Consider the following 20,701-nt stretch of genomic DNA (forward strand, 5'->3'; position numbering starts at 1 on the left):
GTGGTCAGGTAATTAGACTTAGTCACCTGTGAACAGCGTTGTATGTGGTCAGGTAATTAGACTTAGTCACCTGTGATCAGCGTTGTATGTGGTCAGGTAATTAGACTTAGTCACCTGTGAACAGCGTTGTATGTGGTCAGGTAATTAGACTTAGTCACCTGTGAACAGCGTTGTATGTGGTCAGGTAATTAGACTTAGTCACCTGTGAACAGCGTTGTATGTGGTAATGTTAAGGTACCTGTGAACAGCTTTGTATGTGGTAATGTTAAGGTACCTGTGAACAGCGTTGTATGTGGTCAGGTAATTAGACTTAGTCACCTGTGAACAACGTTGTATGTGGTAATGTTAAGGTACCTGTGAACAGCTTTGTATGTGGTCAGGTAATTCACCTGTGAACAGCTTTGTATGTGGTAATGTTAAGGTACCTGTGAACAGCGTTGTATGTGGTCAGGTAATTAGACTTAGTCACCTGTGAACAGCGTTGTATGTGGTCAGGTAATTCACCTGTGAACAGCGTTGTATGTGGTCAGGTAATTAGACTTAGTCACCTGTGAACAGCGTTGTATGTGATCAGGTAATTAGACTTAGTCACCTGTGAACAGCGTTGTATGTGGTCAGGTAATTAGACTAGGTCACCTGTGAACAGCGTTGTATGTGGTAATGTTAAGTCACCTGTGAACAGCGTTGTATGTGGTCAGGTAGTTAGACTTAGTCACCTGTGAACAGCGTTGTATGTGGTCAGGTAATTAGACTTAGTCACCTGTGAACAGCGTTGTATGTGGTAATGTTAAGTCACCTGTGAACAGCGTTGTATGTGGTCAGGTAATTAGACTTAGTCACCTGTGAACAGCGTTGTATGTGGTCAGGTAATTAGACTTAGTCACCTGTGAACAGCGTTGTATGTGGTCAGGTAATTAGACTTAGTCACCTGTGAACAGCGTTGTATGTGGTCAGGTAATTAGACTTAGTCACCTGTGAACAGCGTTGTATGTGGTCAGGTAATTAGACTAAGTCACCTGTGAACAGCGTTGTATGTGGTAATGTTAAGTCACCTGTGAACAGCGTTGTATGTGGTCAGGTAGTTAGACTTAGTCACCTGTGAACAGCGTTGTATGTGGTCAGGTAATTAGACTTAGTCACCTGTGAACAGCGTTGTATGTGGTAATGTTAAGTCACCTGTGAACAGCGTTGTATGTGGTCAGGTAATTAGACTTAGTCACCTGTGAACAGCGTTGTATGTGGTCAGGTAATTAGACTTAGTCACCTGTGAACAGCGTTGTATGTGGTCAGGTAATTAGACTTAGTCACCTGTGAACAGCGTTGTATGTGGTCAGGTAATTAGACTTAGTCACCTGTGAACAGCGTTGTATGTGGTCAGGTAATTAGACTTAGTCACCTGTGAACAGCGTTGTATGTGATCAGGTAATTAGACTTAGTCACCTGTGAACAGCGTTGTATGTGGTCAGGTAATTAGACTTAGTCACCTGTGAACAGCGTTGTATGTGGTCAGGTAATTAGACTTAGTCACCTGTGAACAGCGTTGTATGTGGTCAGGTAATTAGACTTAGTCACCTGTGAACAACGTTGTATGTGGTAATGTTAAGGTACCTGTGAACAGCGTTGTATGTGGTCAGGTAATTAGACTTAGTCACCTGTGAACAGCGTTGTATGTGGTAATGTTAAGTCACCTGTGAACAGCGTTGTATGTGGTCAGGTAATTAGACTTAGTCACCTGTGAACAGCGTTGTATGTGGTAATGTTAAGTCACCTGTGAACAGCGTTGTATGTGGTCAGGTAATTAGACTTAGTCACCTGTGAACAGCGTTGTATGTGGTCAGGTAATTAGACTTAGTCACCTGTGAACAGCGTTGTATGTGGTCAGGTAATTAGACTTAGTCACCTGTGAACAGCGTTGTATGTGGTCAGGTAATTAGACTTAGTCACCTGTGAACAGCGTTGTATGTGGTCAGGTAATTAGACTAAGTCACCTGTGAACAGCGTTGTATGTGGTAATGTTAAGTCACCTGTGAACAGCGTTGTATGTGGTCAGGTAATTAGACTTAGTCACCTGTGAACAGCGTTGTATGTGGTAATGTTAAGTCACCTGTGAACAGCGTTGTATGTGGTCAGGTAATTAGACTTAGTCACCTGTGAACAGCGTTGTATGTGGTCAGGTAATTAGACTTAGTCACCTGTGAACAGCGTTGTATGTGGTCAGGTAATTAGACTTAGTCACCTGTGATCAGCGTTGTATGTGGTAATGTTAAGTCACCTGTGAACAGCTTTGTATATGGTCAGGTAATTAGACTTAGTCACCTGTGAACAACGTTGTATGTGGTCAGGTAATTAGACTTAGTCACCTGTGAACAGCGTTGTATGTGGTCAGGTAATTAGACTTAAACACCTGTGAACAGCGTTGTATGTGGTCAGGTAATTAGACTAAGTCACCTGTGAACAGCGTTGTATATGGTAATGTTAAGGTACCTGTGAACAGCGTTGTATGTGGTCAGGTAATTAGACTTAGTCACCTGTGAACAGCGTTGTATGTGGTCAGGTAATTAGACTAAGTTACCTGTGAACAGCGTTGTATGTGGTAATGTTAAGTCACCTGTGAACAGCGTTGTATGTGGTCAGGTAATTAGACTTAGTCACCTGTGAACAGCGTTGTATGTGGTTATGTTAAGTCACCTGTGAAAAGCGTTGTATGTGGTCAGGTAATTAGACTTAGTCACCTGTGAACAACGTTGTATGTGGTAATGTTAAGGTACCTGTGAACAGCGTTGTATGTGGTCAGGTAATTAGACTTAGTCACCTGTGAACAGCGTTGTATGTGGTAATGTTAAGTCACCTGTGAACAGCGTTGTATGTGGTCAGGTAATTAGACTTAGTCACCTGTGAACAGCGTTGTATGTGGTAATGTTAAGTCACCTGTGAACAGCGTTGTATGTGGTCAGGTAATTAGACTTAGTCACCTGTGAACAGCGTTGTATGTGGTCAGGTAATTAGACTTAGTCACCTGTGAACAGCGTTGTATGTGGTCAGGTAATTAGACTTAGTCACCTGTGAACAGCGTTGTATGTGGTCAGGTAATTAGACTTAGTCACCTGTGAACAGCGTTGTATGTGGTCAGGTAATTAGACTAAGTCACCTGTGAACAGCGTTGTATGTGGTAATGTTAAGTCACCTGTGAACAGCGTTGTATGTGGTCAGGTAATTAGACTTAGTCACCTGTGAACAGCGTTGTATGTGGTAATGTTAAGTCACCTGTGATTAGCGTTGTATGTGGTCAGGTAATTAGACTTAGTCACCTGTGAACAGCGTTGTATGTGGTCAGGTAATTAGACTTAGTCACCTGTGAACAGCGTTGTATGTGGTCAGGTAATTAGACTTAGTCACCTGTGATCAGCGTTGTATGTGGTAATGTTAAGTCACCTGTGAACAGCTTTGTATATGGTCAGGTAATTAGACTTAGTCACCTGTGAACAACGTTGTATGTGGTCAGGTAATTAGACTTAGTCACCTGTGAACAGCGTTGTATGTGGTCAGGTAATTAGACTTAAACACCTGTGAACAGCGTTGTATGTGGTCAGGTAATTAGACTAAGTCACCTGTGAACAGCGTTGTATATGGTAATGTTAAGGTACCTGTGAACAGCGTTGTATGTGGTCAGGTAATTAGACTTAGTCACCTGTGAACAGCGTTGTATGTGGTCAGGTAATTAGACTAAGTTACCTGTAAACAGCGTTGTATGTGGTAATGTTAAGTCACCTGTGAACAGCGTTGTATGTGGTCAGGTAATTAGACTTAGTCACCTGTGAACAGCGTTGTATGTGGTTATGTTAAGTCACCTGTGAAAAGCGTTGTATGTGGTCAGGTAATTAGACTTAGTCACCTGTGAACAGCGTTGTATGTGGTAATGTTAAGTTACCTGTGAACAGCGTTGTATGTGGTCAGGTAATTAGACTTAGTCACCTGTGAACAGCGTTGTATGTGGTCAGGTAATTAGACTTAGTCACCTGTGAACAGCGTTGTATGTGGTAATGTTAAGTCACCTGTGAACAGCGTTGTATGTGGTCAGGTAATTAGACTTAGTCACCTGTGAACAGCGTTGTATGTGGTAATGTTAAGTCACCTGTGAACAACGTTGTATGTGGTCAGGTAATTAGACTTAGTCACCTGTGAACAGCGTTGTATGTGGTCAGGTAATTAGACTTAGTCACCTGTGATCAGCGTTGTATGTGGTAATGTTAAGTCACCTGTGAACAGCTTTGTATGTGGTCAGGTAATTAGACTTAGTCACCTGTGAACAACGTTGTATGTGGTCAGGTAATTAGACTTAGTCACCTGTGAACAGCGTTGTATGTGGTCAGGTAATTAGACTTAAACACCTGTGAACAGCGTTGTATGTGGTCAGGTAATTAGACTAAGTCACCTGTGAACAGCGTTGTATATGGTAATGTTAAGGTACCTGTGAACAGCGTTGTATGTGGTCAGGTAATTAGACTTAGTCACCTGTGAACAGCGTTGTATGTGGTCAGGTAATTAGACTAAGTTACCTGTGAACAGCGTTGTATGTGGTAATGTTAAGTCACCTGTGAACAGCGTTGTATGTGGTCAGGTAATTAGACTTAGTCACCTGTGAACAGCGTTGTATGTGGTTATGTTAAGTCACCTGTGAACAGCGTTGTATGTGGTCAGGTAATTAGACTTAGTCACCTGTGAACAGCGTTGTATGTGGTAATGTTAAGTTACCTGTGAACAGCGTTGTATGTGGTCAGGTAATTAGACTTAGTCACATGTGAACAGCGTTGTATGTGGTAATGTTAAGTCACCTGTGAACAGCGTTGTATGTGGTCAGGTAATTAGACTTACCTGTGAACAGCGTTGTATGTGGTCAGGTAATTAGACTTACCTGTGAACAGCGTTGTATGTGGTCAGGTAATTAGACTTACCTGTGAACAGCGTTGTATGTGGTCAGGTAATTAGACTTGTCCCCATGCCTAAGCTCCACGTCTGAGGAGATGTGCTCCACCATCTGCTTGTGACCCGTGTAGCCGGGGTTGTCTTTACGGCTGCTCAAAGGGAAGAAGATGATTTTTTTAAAAATAAAATATTTGCGTCTTTATTAGTTGTGGCGGACATTTTGGCCTAGCGGTAGAGCGGTAGACTGCTAATCCAAAGGTCTTGAGTTTGAATCCGGGTACAAGTCAGTAGAACATTCCTGAGTTCACCCAGCTCTGATGGGTACCTAACTCACGTTAAAAGTAAAGGCGGCTGGGCATAGTGCTGACCACACTTTCTCTTCATATGCCGAGGTCATAGAAACAGGTGAACTCTACTTCACTTTCCCCATGGACGGACAGGTTCGAAAAGGGAATTTTTATTCGTTAAAAGGTCGTAGTTAAACTTTTTGGTTACCCTCTGCTTTGCTGAAGTATTTTATTAATTGTATCATCTAGTTTTGAATTACGTGTATTTTATATTAAGAAAAATACAACAAAGGGTTACTCATAGCCCTTCTGTAATAACTCCCCCTAGTTACGCCACTGCGTAACTTAAAGCAAGTAAAGTGTTGATGGTACGGAACTTAAGGCATAAAATAGACATAAACAGCCACTTACTATCCAGACATAAACAGCCACTTACTATCCAGACATAAACAGCCACTTACTATCCAGACATAAACAGCCACTTACTATCCAGACATAAACAGCCACTTACTATCCAGACATAAACAGCCACTTACTATATAGACATCCACTTACTATCCAGACATAAACAGCCACTTACTATCCATAAGCTATAGCATCGTGTCGGACAAGGTTCCGGATAAAGTCCCAGCGTTCCTTCTCGTATGTTGGGTCGTGGTATCGAAGTCTTTAATTATAGGAAAACAAGAAACTTAATTAAAGGAAAACATGAAAGCATTTTTTTTTATTTTCAACGGTGACATAGGTCTGGTAATTTTTAAAAAATAAATAAATTCAGTACTCAATCCTAATTTATAAAAGGCCATGTGCGCTCTTCTCTCTCTCTCTCTCTTTCTCTGTCCGCAAAAAATTTTCGCCGGACATCACGTCAGAATCGGCAGCGGTATATGGAGAACTTTTTACGGACTTTTGTTGAAAATAATATGTTAGATGTTTTAAATGTATAACCACAATTTTACTTAAAGAAGAAAAATAAAAATTAAAGGCGTATTCGAATGTAGAGAAACAGTATTATTTATGCAACCGGAAAAGCATTAATATATGTGAAAAAGAACGCATAAAACTGTGACGTCACTATTGCTTATACATTAACTAATGACGTCATCTGCCGTGTTAAGAATGAAAAGAAATGAACTATTTCATTCAAATTTGATTTAGATCTACGTACACTATGAAATGTATACAATACAATTTTTCCGGCCTAAACTCATAAAATTTATTTTATGTATTTGGATTCTAGATCTAGAGATTCTAGATCTAGACTAAATCTAAATCTAAATCTACGCAATAACTAGATCTAGACGTAGACGCTAAGATCTAGATTTAGACTCTAACTTCTCTAAAATCAATTCCAAAAATAAATTTCTATATTAGGACTAAACTATTTCAAGACTTATTTATTTTATACAAAATCTTTGTTTGGAACTGGCTAATTTGGGATAAAAAATTAATTTGAAAGAATAGGCATATTCGCGTAAGTTAAGATTTTAAAATACGTGTTTCATTCTCCGTATTTTATAAGGTGCCTAAATAGCGGAGATGTTAGTGTACATTAAACCACGCAGGTGGTGCGGGTTCGAGACACAGCAAGTCAACTTGGTTAATGTATTCTTTTTTATTATGCTCGGGCTAAACTTAAAAAAAAAATTCTTTTAGGAATCTAGATCTAGATCTAGATTGTCGGGTGTCCGATAGGGCACTTCCCGGCGCCGCAGGCGCTTCAAATTTGGCATGATCTTGCCTTGGTGCGACAGAACACGGGGGCCGGTTGGCCGAAAAGTCTACGATGTGGGGGTCAAAACTGACCTCGACTGACCGGTACCTTATATGAGCTATAAATCGAAAAAAAATGTCCACGGAGGAACCTCTTCATAACTCTTGAGGTCGTAGACCGACCTTCGGGCGAATTAATTAAGCATTCAAATTCTCAATGTTTTCGAAAGCCTAAGCGAAGCTGGGCAGCATGCCTAGTTTAATATAATGATCACAAGCTCAAATGACTCAGTCACGTGACTAGATCAAGTCACGTGATTAAACCACATGACCGTGTCCCACCAGCATGAACCACCTGGGCAGCGTGACGGTTCTGGTGCCAGCGTCCGTCAGCACTGGAACCCTCTTCAACGGCTGCCACACCCCCGCGTCCGGCCGGGCGGTCAGTTCCCGCCACTCATACAAGCCTCGATCTGGATCGTTGCTGTAGCTCCCCAGTGGGGCCTTGTCTTCGGAGATGGGGGGCTGTTTCTCAATGCGGCTCTTGAGCAGCGGGTCGGCCTTGACCTCGTACGTGATGGGGGGAAGTCGCTAAAATCATAAAGATGTTAATTTTATACGTTGTGACCAGAGGCGTAGCGATGGGGGGGGGGGGGGGGGGGGCAGGGGGGTACATATTTCCCCGGGCGCCGGCCCTAGGGGGCGCCAAGATGGGTTGTAAAAACAAATTAAAATGTCATTTTAGCTGCATTTTTTGTTGGGGGGGGGGGGTGCAAATCGAAAATTTGCTCCCGAGAGGGGCGCCAAATTGAAAGTTTGTCCCCGGGCGCCGGGAAGGGTCGCTACGCCTCTGGTTGTGACAAATAGTTGTCAAGTACTTAAAAAAAAAAAATTATACACTGTTTAACGCTGCTCCAAAACTTTTCTCGCGCTGGTGGCTTTACCACAGCACCTCTCACCTTCACGACACCCGCAACACATATTAACTTCATGACACCCTCAACAACACCCATCATGACAAGATTTTCACACCAACCCCCTCACCACAAAACACACATCGGCCCTCATCTCAATGATACCCCAACACCACTACCCATAACAACATCCACACCACCCCTCACCATAATAACACCCACACCACCCCTCACCTTAACAACACCCACACCACCCCTCACAATAACAACACCCACACCACCCCTCACAATAACAACACCCACACCACCCCTTACCATAATAACACCCACACCACTACTCACCCTAACAACACACCCACACCACCCCTCACAATAACAACACCCACACCACCCCTCACAATAACAACACCTACACCACTCCTCACCTTAACAACACCCACACCACCCCTCACCCTAACAACACCTACACCACTCCTCACCTTAACAACACCCACACCACCCCTCACCCTAACAACACCTACACCACCCCTCAATATTAGGAAACCCACAACACCTCTCACCATTCTGACACCCACATCACCCTTACCATAACGACACAACACCTCTAACCCCTACAACACAAAAACCACTAATCTTAAATACAAATCTTTACCAACAACACCAAACGCTATTCTTTAAAAAAAAATCCCACCTCTTTCATTTGGAAGTGGTTCAGGTACATATCCTGATTGGTGGTTTTCCAGACCAGCCTCTTAGCCAGCTCGTCCAGTTCAATGGCGGTGGAGTGTTGACACTTGGCAGACAGCTGGGGGTACTGCTCGAGGAGCTCAGCCGATATGACGTCCTTCTTTTGTACATCGTTGAACCGGACGAGGGTGTAGGGTCTGGAACAGGGGAGGTTCAAATACCTGGTGGAAAGGGAGGGGGTCGGTTAGTTTTATTCAAGGTTATATATATTGTTACGACTCCCTTCTCTAATCCTTTCGAACTAGTCAGGGAATCGTAAACAAGAAGAAAAAAATAAAAATAAATAAACGCCACTTCAGTAATCTCTATTTATTTCCACAAATTACAACACTTAAAGTTAACCCGCCACCGAAGTACAACGATCAGAAATATACACAAATAGCTACAAACAACTAAAGTTCTTAGCACGACTACCCTACTTATCCCTAACTGTCTAACTAGCCTAGGTCTACTACAGTACAGGCATCTCTTGGCTGTCCACTAGCTCACAGAGACGCCCCATGTCTGTCTCCTCTAGACCTAGCTATCCGAGTCCGTCTCCGTGTGTGAGTGTCCCTGAGTGTCCGACTCGTGAGTCTACCTCTGAGTGTCCAGTGTGTGGGGCTAATTATGCACCAACACGTCCCACTCAAGCCTAACCTAATTAAATGTCGCCAACAGGTCTGGGGTACCTGATTAAATTGTCAGACCCTGCTAATATACTACCCCCATTACGGTCCCTAGGCCAACTAGATACGTGTCTTCTACACCTACCCCCATTGATGCCGTCGTCCGTAAATGTGACCTAATTCTTACACGTGCCTCGTTGATTGTCTCCATCTAGACCTGTTCAATCTGGGTCACGTCTATTGTCAACCTTACCCCTGCTATATACGTCCCCAGTCTGCTTTTCCCTACATTTACATACCAGGCCAGGCGATTCAGGTGAGAAGGGGGGGGGGGGGGGGTAACCCGCTAGCATCAACAATAACATCCCACCCTTTGTCTCTTTCACGACCTGCGCCAGTCCGTGGCATCTCTCATTACGGGCTGGCCCGACCACGAAAAAGGGGGTTCACGTCGAGAGTTCCCCCCATCCATAAATCTCTAGGTGACACCCTAATTAACCCACGTTCAGCCATGTCCAAAAAAGGTAAGATCCTCCCCCATGGGATATATATATATATATATATATATATATATATATATATATATATATATATATATATATATATATATATATATATATATATATATATGTTTATTAAAGCGATATTGATGGTTTGAGTAAAATTTCGTTAGGACTAGGGAAAATGCTTTCCATGAGGCGATTGGGGAGGGGGGGGGGGGGGGGGGGGGCTGGTGTTATAATAATTTCGAGTTCGGATCCCGGACTCTCGTCTGTAGGTAATCTCAGAGTCCACCAAGCTCTGATGAGTACTTTTTTTTGGTTAGAGAAAAGATGGCTGGGTAAAGTGCTGACCGCACTATACCTTCATAGAAATAGATGAAATCTACTTACTCTTTACTTCAGGGCGTATACAGGGAAACGTATACACTTCACTATTATATCATAACTTTCATTAACATTCAAAGCTCTAATTATTCCTTGACCTGACCCTAACCTTAACTCCAATCTTCACCCCACCTACGCCCTAAGGGGTCATCCATGAATGTCTTCACGCTTTTTTTTTGACGATTTTTACCTCCCCCCCCCCACCCCTCCGTCACACGGCGTCACAAACAGCCAGACCCCCCCCCAAATGACGTCACACCTCAGCCTACAATTTCCCCCCCCCCTCAAAATTGCTGTTGAACTTTTCTTAAAACATCTTTATTTTTCCAAAATATTGTCAGAATTCTGTCAACATTATTTTAATCTATTCCTATTACAATTTATTAAAGCCGTTTTCTAAAACGCGGAATAACGGCTAAAACTCGTTTTCTAACATTGCTTTTTTATAATGCAAAAAAGTGACGTCACACCAACTGAACTCTCCCCCCCCCCCCCACCTTCCCCCTCATCACACATCGTCGCAAAATTACAGACCCCCCCCTACCCTTACGAGTGTGACGTCATTTATGGACGACCCCTAAAACAATATCGAAATTTTAATAATTAAACAACTAATTATTACTGTATAAAGTGTACAGTGATAATACTAAATAGTTTGTTGTTGATATTATTCTAGATCTAGATCTAGCTTTATTACAAGAAACATACAAAAGAAATAATGTACACAGTCAATGTAAGTAAAAGTTAACCATTGTTACTTTATCACATGATGGGGTTAAAAAAAAAAACAATGGTTAAAACTGACTTCTCTTTCTCTAGAATCTTCTCCTCAGAGAACCCCCTTATGGTGTTCCACCCTAAAGCCTGGGGCAGGCAGTAAATTTGGGAGTTCATTTTGGTTTAAAGATCACTTCGTGTTTCACATCCCCTTATGTGAGTGTGGGGACTGTTTTGTGGTGGCGCTTTTTGGTGCAGGAAGAATGGAAATATTTTTTTTAATAGCAACATCTTAAGGGACAACAAACGTGATTTACAAAATGTAGTCTAGTAAAATCAGTGATTCTTTTAGACATTTTCTTCGGGTTCCTATTTGTTTTCTTATCATTTTTTTTTTTTTTTAATTAAGTGATGATATTGATAAACGAGAAATGAGTAATAACAAAGCGCGGTAAGCGATGAAACACAATTTGGGGTTCATTTTATCACGGTTACTTCCCATTAAACAAATCTCTTATTTCTTAGATCTTTTCAACTCTGCCAGTCAATGATTTGACCTACCTAACAACAGATATTTAAGAACAAAAAAAACTACAGAAATTTTTTTTCTCGTTGTTTCTTAACTCCCATGTTAAGAAAGGTAAGAAAAAAATGATAGAGATGGCAGAGGATGCAACTCAGTCTTTAAAACTCTCCTGTTTTTCACATTGTTTTTTTTTTATTTGCACAAAGAAAATCGCGAGCAAATGATGAAAATGGCAGACGATGATTAACCCCAGTCTAGTGAGCTGTTTGTTCTTTGATTCAGCTCACAACACCCGGCTGGGTCTTACATCACAAACTCGACGTCTGCTGGTGTTACTTGACGTCTGCAACACTTGCTAACGGCCGATGGTGATTGGAGGGACCTCACGTGAGATACATCAGACGCCATTGTTTTGTTTCGTGCTGCACAGTTGGGCTATGATTTCACATTTTTTATTTACAATAGATTTTTTAAAAAAATACTTTAACGTTGGCAGTCCAGCGATTGAGTTAAAGATAAACCAGACTAAATTATATTTCATAAGCAGAACTTTTAAGTGATAAGTTAATTCTCAATTTCCTTTAAAAAAATTTTTTTTTCTAAACTACGTTTTACCCCCAGTAAAGTCGAAATCTCATACAAGTACTAAAAACCTAAGTTTTATTATTTTTTAGAGCTACTCTAGTTTATTATGTTATGATGAAACGTTTTAGTATGGAGTCTTATCTAAAGAGGGTTTTAATCTATGTAAAATACGCACCTGTATAGGCCTGTATAGGCTATATGTACATGTAGGGCCTATAATATATATATATATATATATATATATATATATATATATATATATATATATATATATATATATGTATATATTTATATATATATATATATATATATATATATATATATATATATATATATATATATATATATATATAATGTGTGTGTGCGTGCGAGCAAGCGTGCATGCGTGCGTGTGAGTAAGAGAGAAAGTGAGAGTATAAATAATTATAACTTGATCTTCTAACGAATCCCGATAACATTCTTCTTTCTCTCTAACACCCCCTCCCTCACACCCTCCCTCCGTCCCTCACACCGTGATCTGGAATCGGAACTTGAACACCGTTTACAGCGATGTTTCAGAAACGGCTTTCTCCTTTTTACCACGGGCTCACATGAAAAGCAGTGAGAGCCTCTGATGTGCTTTCATCTTCAAGCGAGCGTTTGTAGTTGGTGTGGGGGGACATCTGACAGGTTTTGACACATCATTTATTAAACGCTGATCGATTTGGAGACACGGGCGCTTTGATGTACCCCCCCCCCCCCCTTGGTCGCTGGTGGGGGGGGGGGGGGGCACTAGGTAGTCATGTCAAGCTGGCTTTCTTGTTGGTTGTCGTCAACAGTGATGGTGGGGGTTGAGGGGGGGGGGGGGGGTACTACCAGTATCACTTTCAGACCTGTGACTTCGACATATGAATTTGGATAGTGTGGGCAGTTCGTTGCCTAGTAGCCTTTTCTTTCCCTATGAGAATAGATACCCTTAAGATCCCGGCGGATTCACGTATCGAGTTTTAAGGATCTGAACTCGAGACTTTGAGGGCAGTTGTAGTGAACGCTACAACCCGACCTTTGCCGTCCATTAGGGTAAAATGTAATTCTTCCTTCATGGTAGCACAAATGGCTTATAAATGCATCACCTGTAGTAGGTAATATAGGCGGCACCTGTGGTAGGCTACAACCAAAGGCGGCACCCATGGTAGGTTATAAAAGCAGCACCCATGGTAGGTTACAACCAAAGGCTGCAACCATAGCAGGTTACAACCAAAGGCGGCACCCATGGTAGGTTACAACCAAAGGCTGCACTCATGGTAGGTTATAAAGGCAGCACCCATGGTAGGTTACAACCAAAGGCAGCACCCATGGTAGGTTATAAAGGCAGCACCCATGGTAGGTTACAACCAAAGGCAGCACCCATGGTAGGTTACAACCAAAGGCGGCGCCATGGTAGGTTACAACCAAAGGCGGCGCCCATGGTAGGTTACAACCAAAGACGACACCCATGGTAGGTTACAACCAAAGGCGGCGCCCATGGTAGGTTACAACCAAAGGCAGCACCCATGGTAGGTTACAACCAAAGGCAGCACCCATGGTAGGTTACAACCAAAGGCGGCGTCCATGGTAGGTTACAACCAAAGGGCGGATTACAAAGGCAACTCCTTTGGCGGGTTACAAAAGCGGGAGCCATGGCAGGTTACAAAGCCGGCGCCCGCTTTACAAAGAAAGCACCCAAAGGCGGTGCCCACTGTAGGTTACAAAAAGGGCACCCATGTTAGGTTATAACCAAAATTGTCTATCATGGTAGGTTTAAAGCAACCTTGCTTTATAATCAGTGGCAGTAATACGCCACGTTTTTGAGATGGTCTTTATCAAAGATGGGGGTCCTACCATAGGCGTCATCAATGGTGGAATACCACCAAAGGCGTTATCAAAGATGGTATACTACCAAAGGCGTCATTAAAGATGGGATACCACCAAAGGCGTGATTAAAGATGGGGGGTACCACCAAAGGCCGTCATCAAAGGTGGGGGGTACCATCAAAGGCGTTATCCATGGTAGATTGCACAAAGCGAACCTTTGGGTGGGGGGTTCAAAGGGCTCCATCTTTGGGTGGGCTACCAATCCACGCATTAGCACAAAAGGCGAAGTCTCTGTGTGTAAAGTATAAAAGGCTAATTCCTGATAGTATACGAAACAAGAAAAAAGCGTCAATCCGAATACTTAATGCGCTTAAAAATATAAAAAGGCGTTACTCTTTACAGTCCACAAACGTTTTCTACAAGGGACAACATCTTTTAACTTATTCTTTATAATCAAAGTTTACAATGTACGTCACGCGGGGGCCTTTTAAAAATATCTTTAACTTATTCTTTATAAAGTGATCAAAGTTTACATTGTATGTGATGTCAAACCTTTTAATCTCCGTACCAAACGACCGCTCCAAATAACACGCTACAATTTGTGACGCGCCAACAGGTAAGAAAAACAAATCGACTCTTCAATTTGATTGGTTCTCGCCTGACAATCCCTCGGATATCTGGCGCCATCTGGTGTCGTCTAATTGTCCCGAAATTGGTCAAAAACACTTAATTTGTTAGCTCAATGATAAAAAAAAAAATCGAACTCACAAAAAAATCGATTTTTGCTCCGATCTGAGATTACCCATTCATTTCCTATCAATTTCGGCTCCCCCCGCGCACGCTTAGCACTCAAAACGAAATCTTTTGATGTCGGCGTCTGTGAAGGCCATCAAACGGCATGGTCTGGCTTTGATGATTCTCTGTGATTAGTGGGGGGCTCCGCTCGCCGCCCGGCAGGTCGCAGAACTCGAGTGCCAGCCAGTTCCACGTGTTTTGGAACGGGTTCCCTGGGTAAAAGTCCAGGTCGACGGCGTCGTCACGCGCGGGGCTTAATTGCAGGCCTGCATGTCATGAGGTGGGGGGGGAGGGTGGGGGGGGGGCTAATGAGGAGTCTTGGAAAGTAAAATAGTATAGTGTGGCTTACGGTAGATGAAGTTGAGTTTTATATTTATGTGATCAGGTGTGTCTTTATAATCGGAATCTTAACGTCATTGCAGTCTTTTAATTTTCGTTAACAATATTGTTTGATGATTGTAGTGGCGGGGGCAGGGGGGGGGGGGGGGTGGACAAATGAGGAGCCTTGAAAAGTATTTTTTTAAAATACGGTCTGCATGGTAGATGAAGTAGAGTTTTATATTTCTGTGATTGCGTGTGTCGTTATAATCGGAATCTTAATGTCATTGCAGTCTTTTAATTTTCGTTTAACAATATAACTGATGATTGTGGTGACGGGGGGAGGGAGGGGGACTAATGAGGGAGTCTTGAAAAATAAATAAAAATAAAAAGTACAGTGTGGCTTACGGTCTGCATGGTAGATGAAGTAGAGTTTTATATTTCTGTGATTACGTGTCTTTATAATCAGAAATCCTAACATCGCGGCAGTCTTCTTTTCGTTAACAACATAATTGATGATTGTGGCGGCGGGGGAGGTGGGGGGGGGGGGGGGGTGGAAGGGGGACTAATGAGGAGTCTTGAAAAGTAAAAAAAAAGTACAGTGTAGCTTACGTTCTGCATGGATTGGTAGATGAAGTAGAGCTCATATTTCTGTAATCATATTTGTCACGATAATCGGAATCCTAAAATCTTTTAATTTTCGTTAATAATATAATTGATTATTGTAGCGGATGAGGGGGGGGGGGGGTTAATTATCTTACCAGTGTTCTACGTAGGACTCAATCAAAAGATTATGAGTATTAGCTGTTAAAGGTGTTATATGCTAATATTGGTACTTGCATTATTAAGACTAAGGTAGTTAAAGTTAGAAAAATAAAACTAAACGTTTGTCTCAATGATTATTGTAAATACCAATCGAGTAGTATAAATAACAATAAATTAAAGAGGAATTTTTTTTCAATAGATGTGGGTGGAAAAACGAGAATGGGGTAATATATCCTCTTCATTTTGGTATGGTTAATCATCAAGGACCATTTGCACTTTCTAATCAAACGCCATCGTTAATAATCGTTCTTCGATTCTCAAACATTAAACTTAGTATCAACGATACTATCGATCGATTATAAAGGCTGAGGGGGGGGGGGGGGGTGAGAGAACCTGCCTGTCAATTAATTAAGCTTTGAACTTTTTTTTTCAACTTAAAGTAAATTTAAAGCATTACAATGTTTTTAGGACGAATGTCGTTGAGTTTGCTAAGCGGGCTTTTCCGTTTTCTCTATATGTAGCCTGCGGCATTTAACCTCTGAACTTTCAACCGGAAGCGGGCGATGTAAATATAATGTAGGCTAGCAAACGAAAAGCATGTACTTTATAAATAAAGCACCACAAACGCCTTTTTAAAAAAATACAAATGTTCGAAAAATAATATTGACACATTTTTCCCCGCATTGTGGTTCATTTAAAAAAAATTGTTTAGATTCGTGTAGCCATTAAGGTGTGACAAGCTGAGAACCTCTGACGTGTACACATCAAATGGGAGATGACAGGGCCTGGGTGCTTTGATCTTGCGGGATACTGCTCAACTCACACAAAACACGCGTCTACTTCAAACAAACCATCAAAGCCCGGTTTATTTTTCTAAAATTTAAAAAAAAAATCGTTTTATTGATACATTTAATTTTTTTTTTTTTTTTTAGTTTTTTTTTTTAGTTTTTTAATTACAAAAAAGAAAAAACAAAAAAACTAAAAAATGCAGTCAACAAATATTACATTCATTAAAAAATAAATACAATTGAAGTCCATCCTTTGGAGTCTGTTTGTTTCTGCTGTTTGATTTTAATATTATGAAACGCTGTTGTTGGTTGCTTAGTCAGGGGCGTCAGAGGGTAGTAGAAGGGACAGTGGCGAAGGCAAGATTTTGTAATAAGGTCGGTGGTCGATTTTCTACACATTCATATATATATATATATATATATATATATATATATATATATATATATATATATATATATATAATATATATATATATTATATATATATATATATATATATATATATATATATATATATATATATATATATATATATATATATATATATTAAGGCTGTACAATTTATATGGACCTATTATTGATTTTAAGCACGTTGACATGTTTTATTTTTACTTGAACAATTTTTAAACTGAAGTCAATATTATCGTGATGTCGCCAATGGCTGAAACTTGACATTAAGCATCTGTGATTTAGAATGTACAAGTGGGGGTCTAACTCTCACTCCCCCCCCCCCCCCCACACCCACACACTAGGCTAACCCAGCTTTCATTATATTTCCCAGCTAAAGAAAAAAAAGCAATGTATGATCTGCTTGTTCAGCGTCTGAGCCTGGATTAGTACGGTTAGCTTTACTTTACGGTTAGGGTTAGATCCAGTGTTTCTTCCAGGCATTCTCTTCGAAGCCTCCATCCCTAACCCCCTCCCGAAGAGTCTACCCCCCCCCCCCCGAACGAAATAGAATTTATATAGAAAATATATACTTTTAACAGTATCACCCCCCTCCTGAAATTTGAGTCCCCCCCCCCCCCCCCCCCAAAAAAAATATTTCAATTGCTTCCCCCTTCCCTCCAAAGGGAAATAAGTCTTGAAGAAAACACTGGTCAGATCTACTCTTGTCTGAAATCACAGTTTTAGAGTAAGGATTAGGGTTAGGGCCTGGACTGTACAGCATACACCAGCAAGGCGAAGATTTAAAAAGCCCTGCCGGACGGCCCATTGAAATACCACGTCAACCTCGCTACTTAAGTGTTCTACTAATCAGTGTAAATTAATTAGGACAAAAGTCAGGGCGTATTTCAGGACCTGGTCTATTGAGTAAAGCCAACAAGGTTATGTCCTATCGGTTGCTATGACGACGGCATGCGCGGAGAAGAGATTGTGTGGTCAGCGGATTAACGGCCGAGCTGGGTGGGCACATACACGTCACACAGATTAGACTTAACGGGATTAGAACGGGTCGGAGTGGTTTTTGTCAGCCATGTCGTGCCATGGTGGGGAGGGGGGGGGGGTCTGTGTAGTCATTGTGTGTTTGTAAGGAATTATCCAATGACTGTATTGTCCTGTGTGTTTGTAAGGAATTATCCAATGACTGTATTGTCCTGTGTGTTTGTAAGGAATTATCCAATGACTGTATTGTCCTGTGTGTTTGTAAGGAATTATCCAATGACTGTATTGTCCTGTGTGTTTGTAAGGAATTATCCAATGACTGTATTGTCCTGTGTGTTTGTAAGGAATTATCCAATGACTGTATTGTCCTGTGTGTTTGTAAGGAATTATCCAATGACTGTATTGTCCTGTGTGTTTGTAAGGGAATTATCCAATGACTGTATTGTCCTGTGTGTTTGTAAGGAATTATCCAATGACTGTATTGTCCTGTGTGTTTGTAAGGAATTATCCAATGACTGTATTGTCCTGTGTGTTTGTTGATGATCCGATGACTGTGAAAAGGATAAACATGTATCACAATGTTTCTACTTATCCGTTAGGATAGTTGGGGTTTATAGCCTACTATCAAACCAATCCTTACAAAACAAAATACAGGCAGCAAAAGATCTGATAGAATATGAGAACTAGATTTATATCTTGCATTATATTGTTACCAGAGGGGGTTTTTTTTGGCAGTACCCAAGATCACGTCCACGCCACGAAATAGAAAAGAAAAACTTTAAATAGAAAATTTGCCTATACACTTAAAACTAATGTAAGACCCCACCCCTTAAGAAATTTCAAGTGCCCCCCCCCCCCTCCACCCCGTCCCACCCCTACCCTCCTTTTTCAAAGACAAAAAAAATCTGAAAGAAACCCTGGCTGGCATCGTTCCAAAATGTACGTGCACCTTACTATAAGATCTGAAGCTACTTAGCTGCTAAATCTAAACCAAGAATCTTTCAGACTAAAATAGATTCTGTTTTTTAAAACACTGATCAGACTACCAATCGGAAATGAACTCGCGGTTGATTAAAAAAATATATGATATTCATTTATTAACGCAACAATCGCCATTGTTTCGTGCGAGCCACGCATTAAGCGAACACTGGCTTTATAGAGCTGTTATTGTATCTCATAGATTAGCCAATCAAAGGGCGGACAAATCAGTGATTGGGTCGGCCGATCGGGAGCAAAGGGAGACTATAAAACGGGAGACTACCGGCAAGGGACACAATCTTGATTTGTATCGTCTTCGATGTTGTAAAAAAAAAATGGGGATATAAAAAATATAAAGATCAAAGAGAGAACAAAGGGGTGCGGAATGACGAGTTAATACCATTGTTGTCATCAGGGGCAGTAACTCGATTACATAAAGAATATCAGCTTGCAAAGCTTGCCACTTTGATTAAAAATTGCGAGAAGCTTCTATCGAGGGATTGGGGGGGGGGGGGGGGGGGTTTACCGTGGCTCGATACATGGACGTCATTACAGTGTGTGTGGGGGGGGGGGATATTAGTCACGTGACCTTCAACTACGATATTGTTTTTTTTATTAGTAGTAGTCGGCAATCCTTTATCTTTATTTTCTTTACGAATACAGAAGAACCGAATACATTATTTCTTAAGTTCTATGACTGATAATCGTAAATATCGAATCTGTTGTTGGTTAATATCGCTGTTCTTGCTCTGACCTTGAGCCCTAAACCTGATCCTAAACCCTAATCCTAACGGTGACATCGGCTCACATTCTTAAAATACACTGTACTAAATACTAGATGGGACGGCGTGGTCGGATGGTAGATCATAAGCCTGCTAACCCGATAGCCTCGCGTTCGGATACTGAGTCACTGAGTCATCTAAGAGAAAAAGCAAAAGCAGCTAGGCAAAATGCTGACCACACTATCTATTGATGTACCGAGGTCACAGAAACAAGTGAACTCTACTTCATCTGCCACATGGACTACCGGGTTCGAAAGGGTAATAAATACTATACTGCTGGTCCTACCGATTTTTTAAAAATAGAATTATTATAGAGTAGGACTACACCATAAAACTTATAAAAAAGTATTCTTTAAAAAAAATTAAAGCTTAAAAACGTTCTTACTGATGCTACCTTAAACATTACACCCCCCCCCCCCCCCCCCCCCCCCAATACCCATAAATTGAAACTACTGTGTACATGGTTTTTTTTAAAAAATATATTCGTTAAGCTGCGAATCGACAACCCTCCATTGTTTATGAGCTGTGTTTTCGTTTAAGGTTAATCGACACAATTTTGTAAATATGGATAGATAGACCTAATTACTTTGAGTAACTAGTTTTTATACCAACAAAGCCCAATAAAAAATATGTTTCCGCTGGGGCTTGAACCCAGGACCTTCCGCGTGTTAGGCGGATGTGATGACCACTACACTACGGAAACCCGATAACTACGAGAGTCTTAGTAGGAAGTATTTCAGGTGCCAGATCTTCCTAATAATGAATGTCATTTTAAATTGTATAACATCAATGATGTTTACTTTAACATTACCGAACCAGCCATCCCGCCGTATTTAATCTTTTAAAGTAAATTAAGAAAGAAGTAAGAAGAGCTCTTCACACTCAATAGCTCATTCACTGTGCGTCAACTAACATTAAACAGTGTCTACGCGAGGGGAAACTTTAAGCCCCGCCCACAATCCTTCAGATTTTCGGCGATGAACGACGAAGTGTGTTTTCGTGCTGTGTGTGTGGAGTGAACAGCACGAGTCGAAATTCCTATTGTGCGTTTCATTTCTGGTGTGCAAGGAGCAGTCGTGTGTTTACTGCTAGTGTGATGATATTAGTGTGTGTTGTGTTTTATTTTCTTTCCCTTTGGATTATTTTTCTG

General features: G+C 41.2%; 1 protein-coding gene and 1 non-coding gene across 2 annotated transcripts in view; both read right to left on the reverse strand.

The window, feature by feature from the left end:
• Nucleotides 1-20,485, reverse strand: part of LOC131929775 (uncharacterized) — a 31,367-nt gene extending 10,882 nt beyond the window's left edge. The window contains exons 1-6 of the mRNA XM_059286139.1: nucleotides 20,432-20,485; nucleotides 10,885-11,041; nucleotides 8,529-8,745; nucleotides 7,279-7,514; nucleotides 5,791-5,877; nucleotides 4,953-5,072 (exon numbers count right to left, since the gene is read on the reverse strand). Coding sequence (XP_059142122.1) covers nucleotides 4,953-5,072; nucleotides 5,791-5,877; nucleotides 7,279-7,514; nucleotides 8,529-8,745; nucleotides 10,885-10,973 — 749 coding nt within the window. The 5' untranslated portion in view covers nucleotides 10,974-11,041; nucleotides 20,432-20,485. The remainder of the gene's footprint in view (nucleotides 1-4,952; nucleotides 5,073-5,790; nucleotides 5,878-7,278; nucleotides 7,515-8,528; nucleotides 8,746-10,884; nucleotides 11,042-20,431) is intronic.
• On the reverse strand, nucleotides 20,182-20,254 carry Trnav-aac (transfer RNA valine (anticodon AAC)). The gene has a single exon. It is a non-coding gene; the product is annotated as a tRNA-Val (tRNA).
• Nucleotides 20,486-20,701: the final 216 nt, after the last annotated feature.

The sequence above is a fragment of the Physella acuta genome, unplaced genomic scaffold, assembly GCF_028476545.2.
Source record: "Physella acuta isolate Inbredline_101_S28 unplaced genomic scaffold, ASM2847654v3 ptg001674l, whole genome shotgun sequence".
NCBI lineage: Eukaryota > Metazoa > Mollusca > Gastropoda > Physidae > Physella > Physella acuta.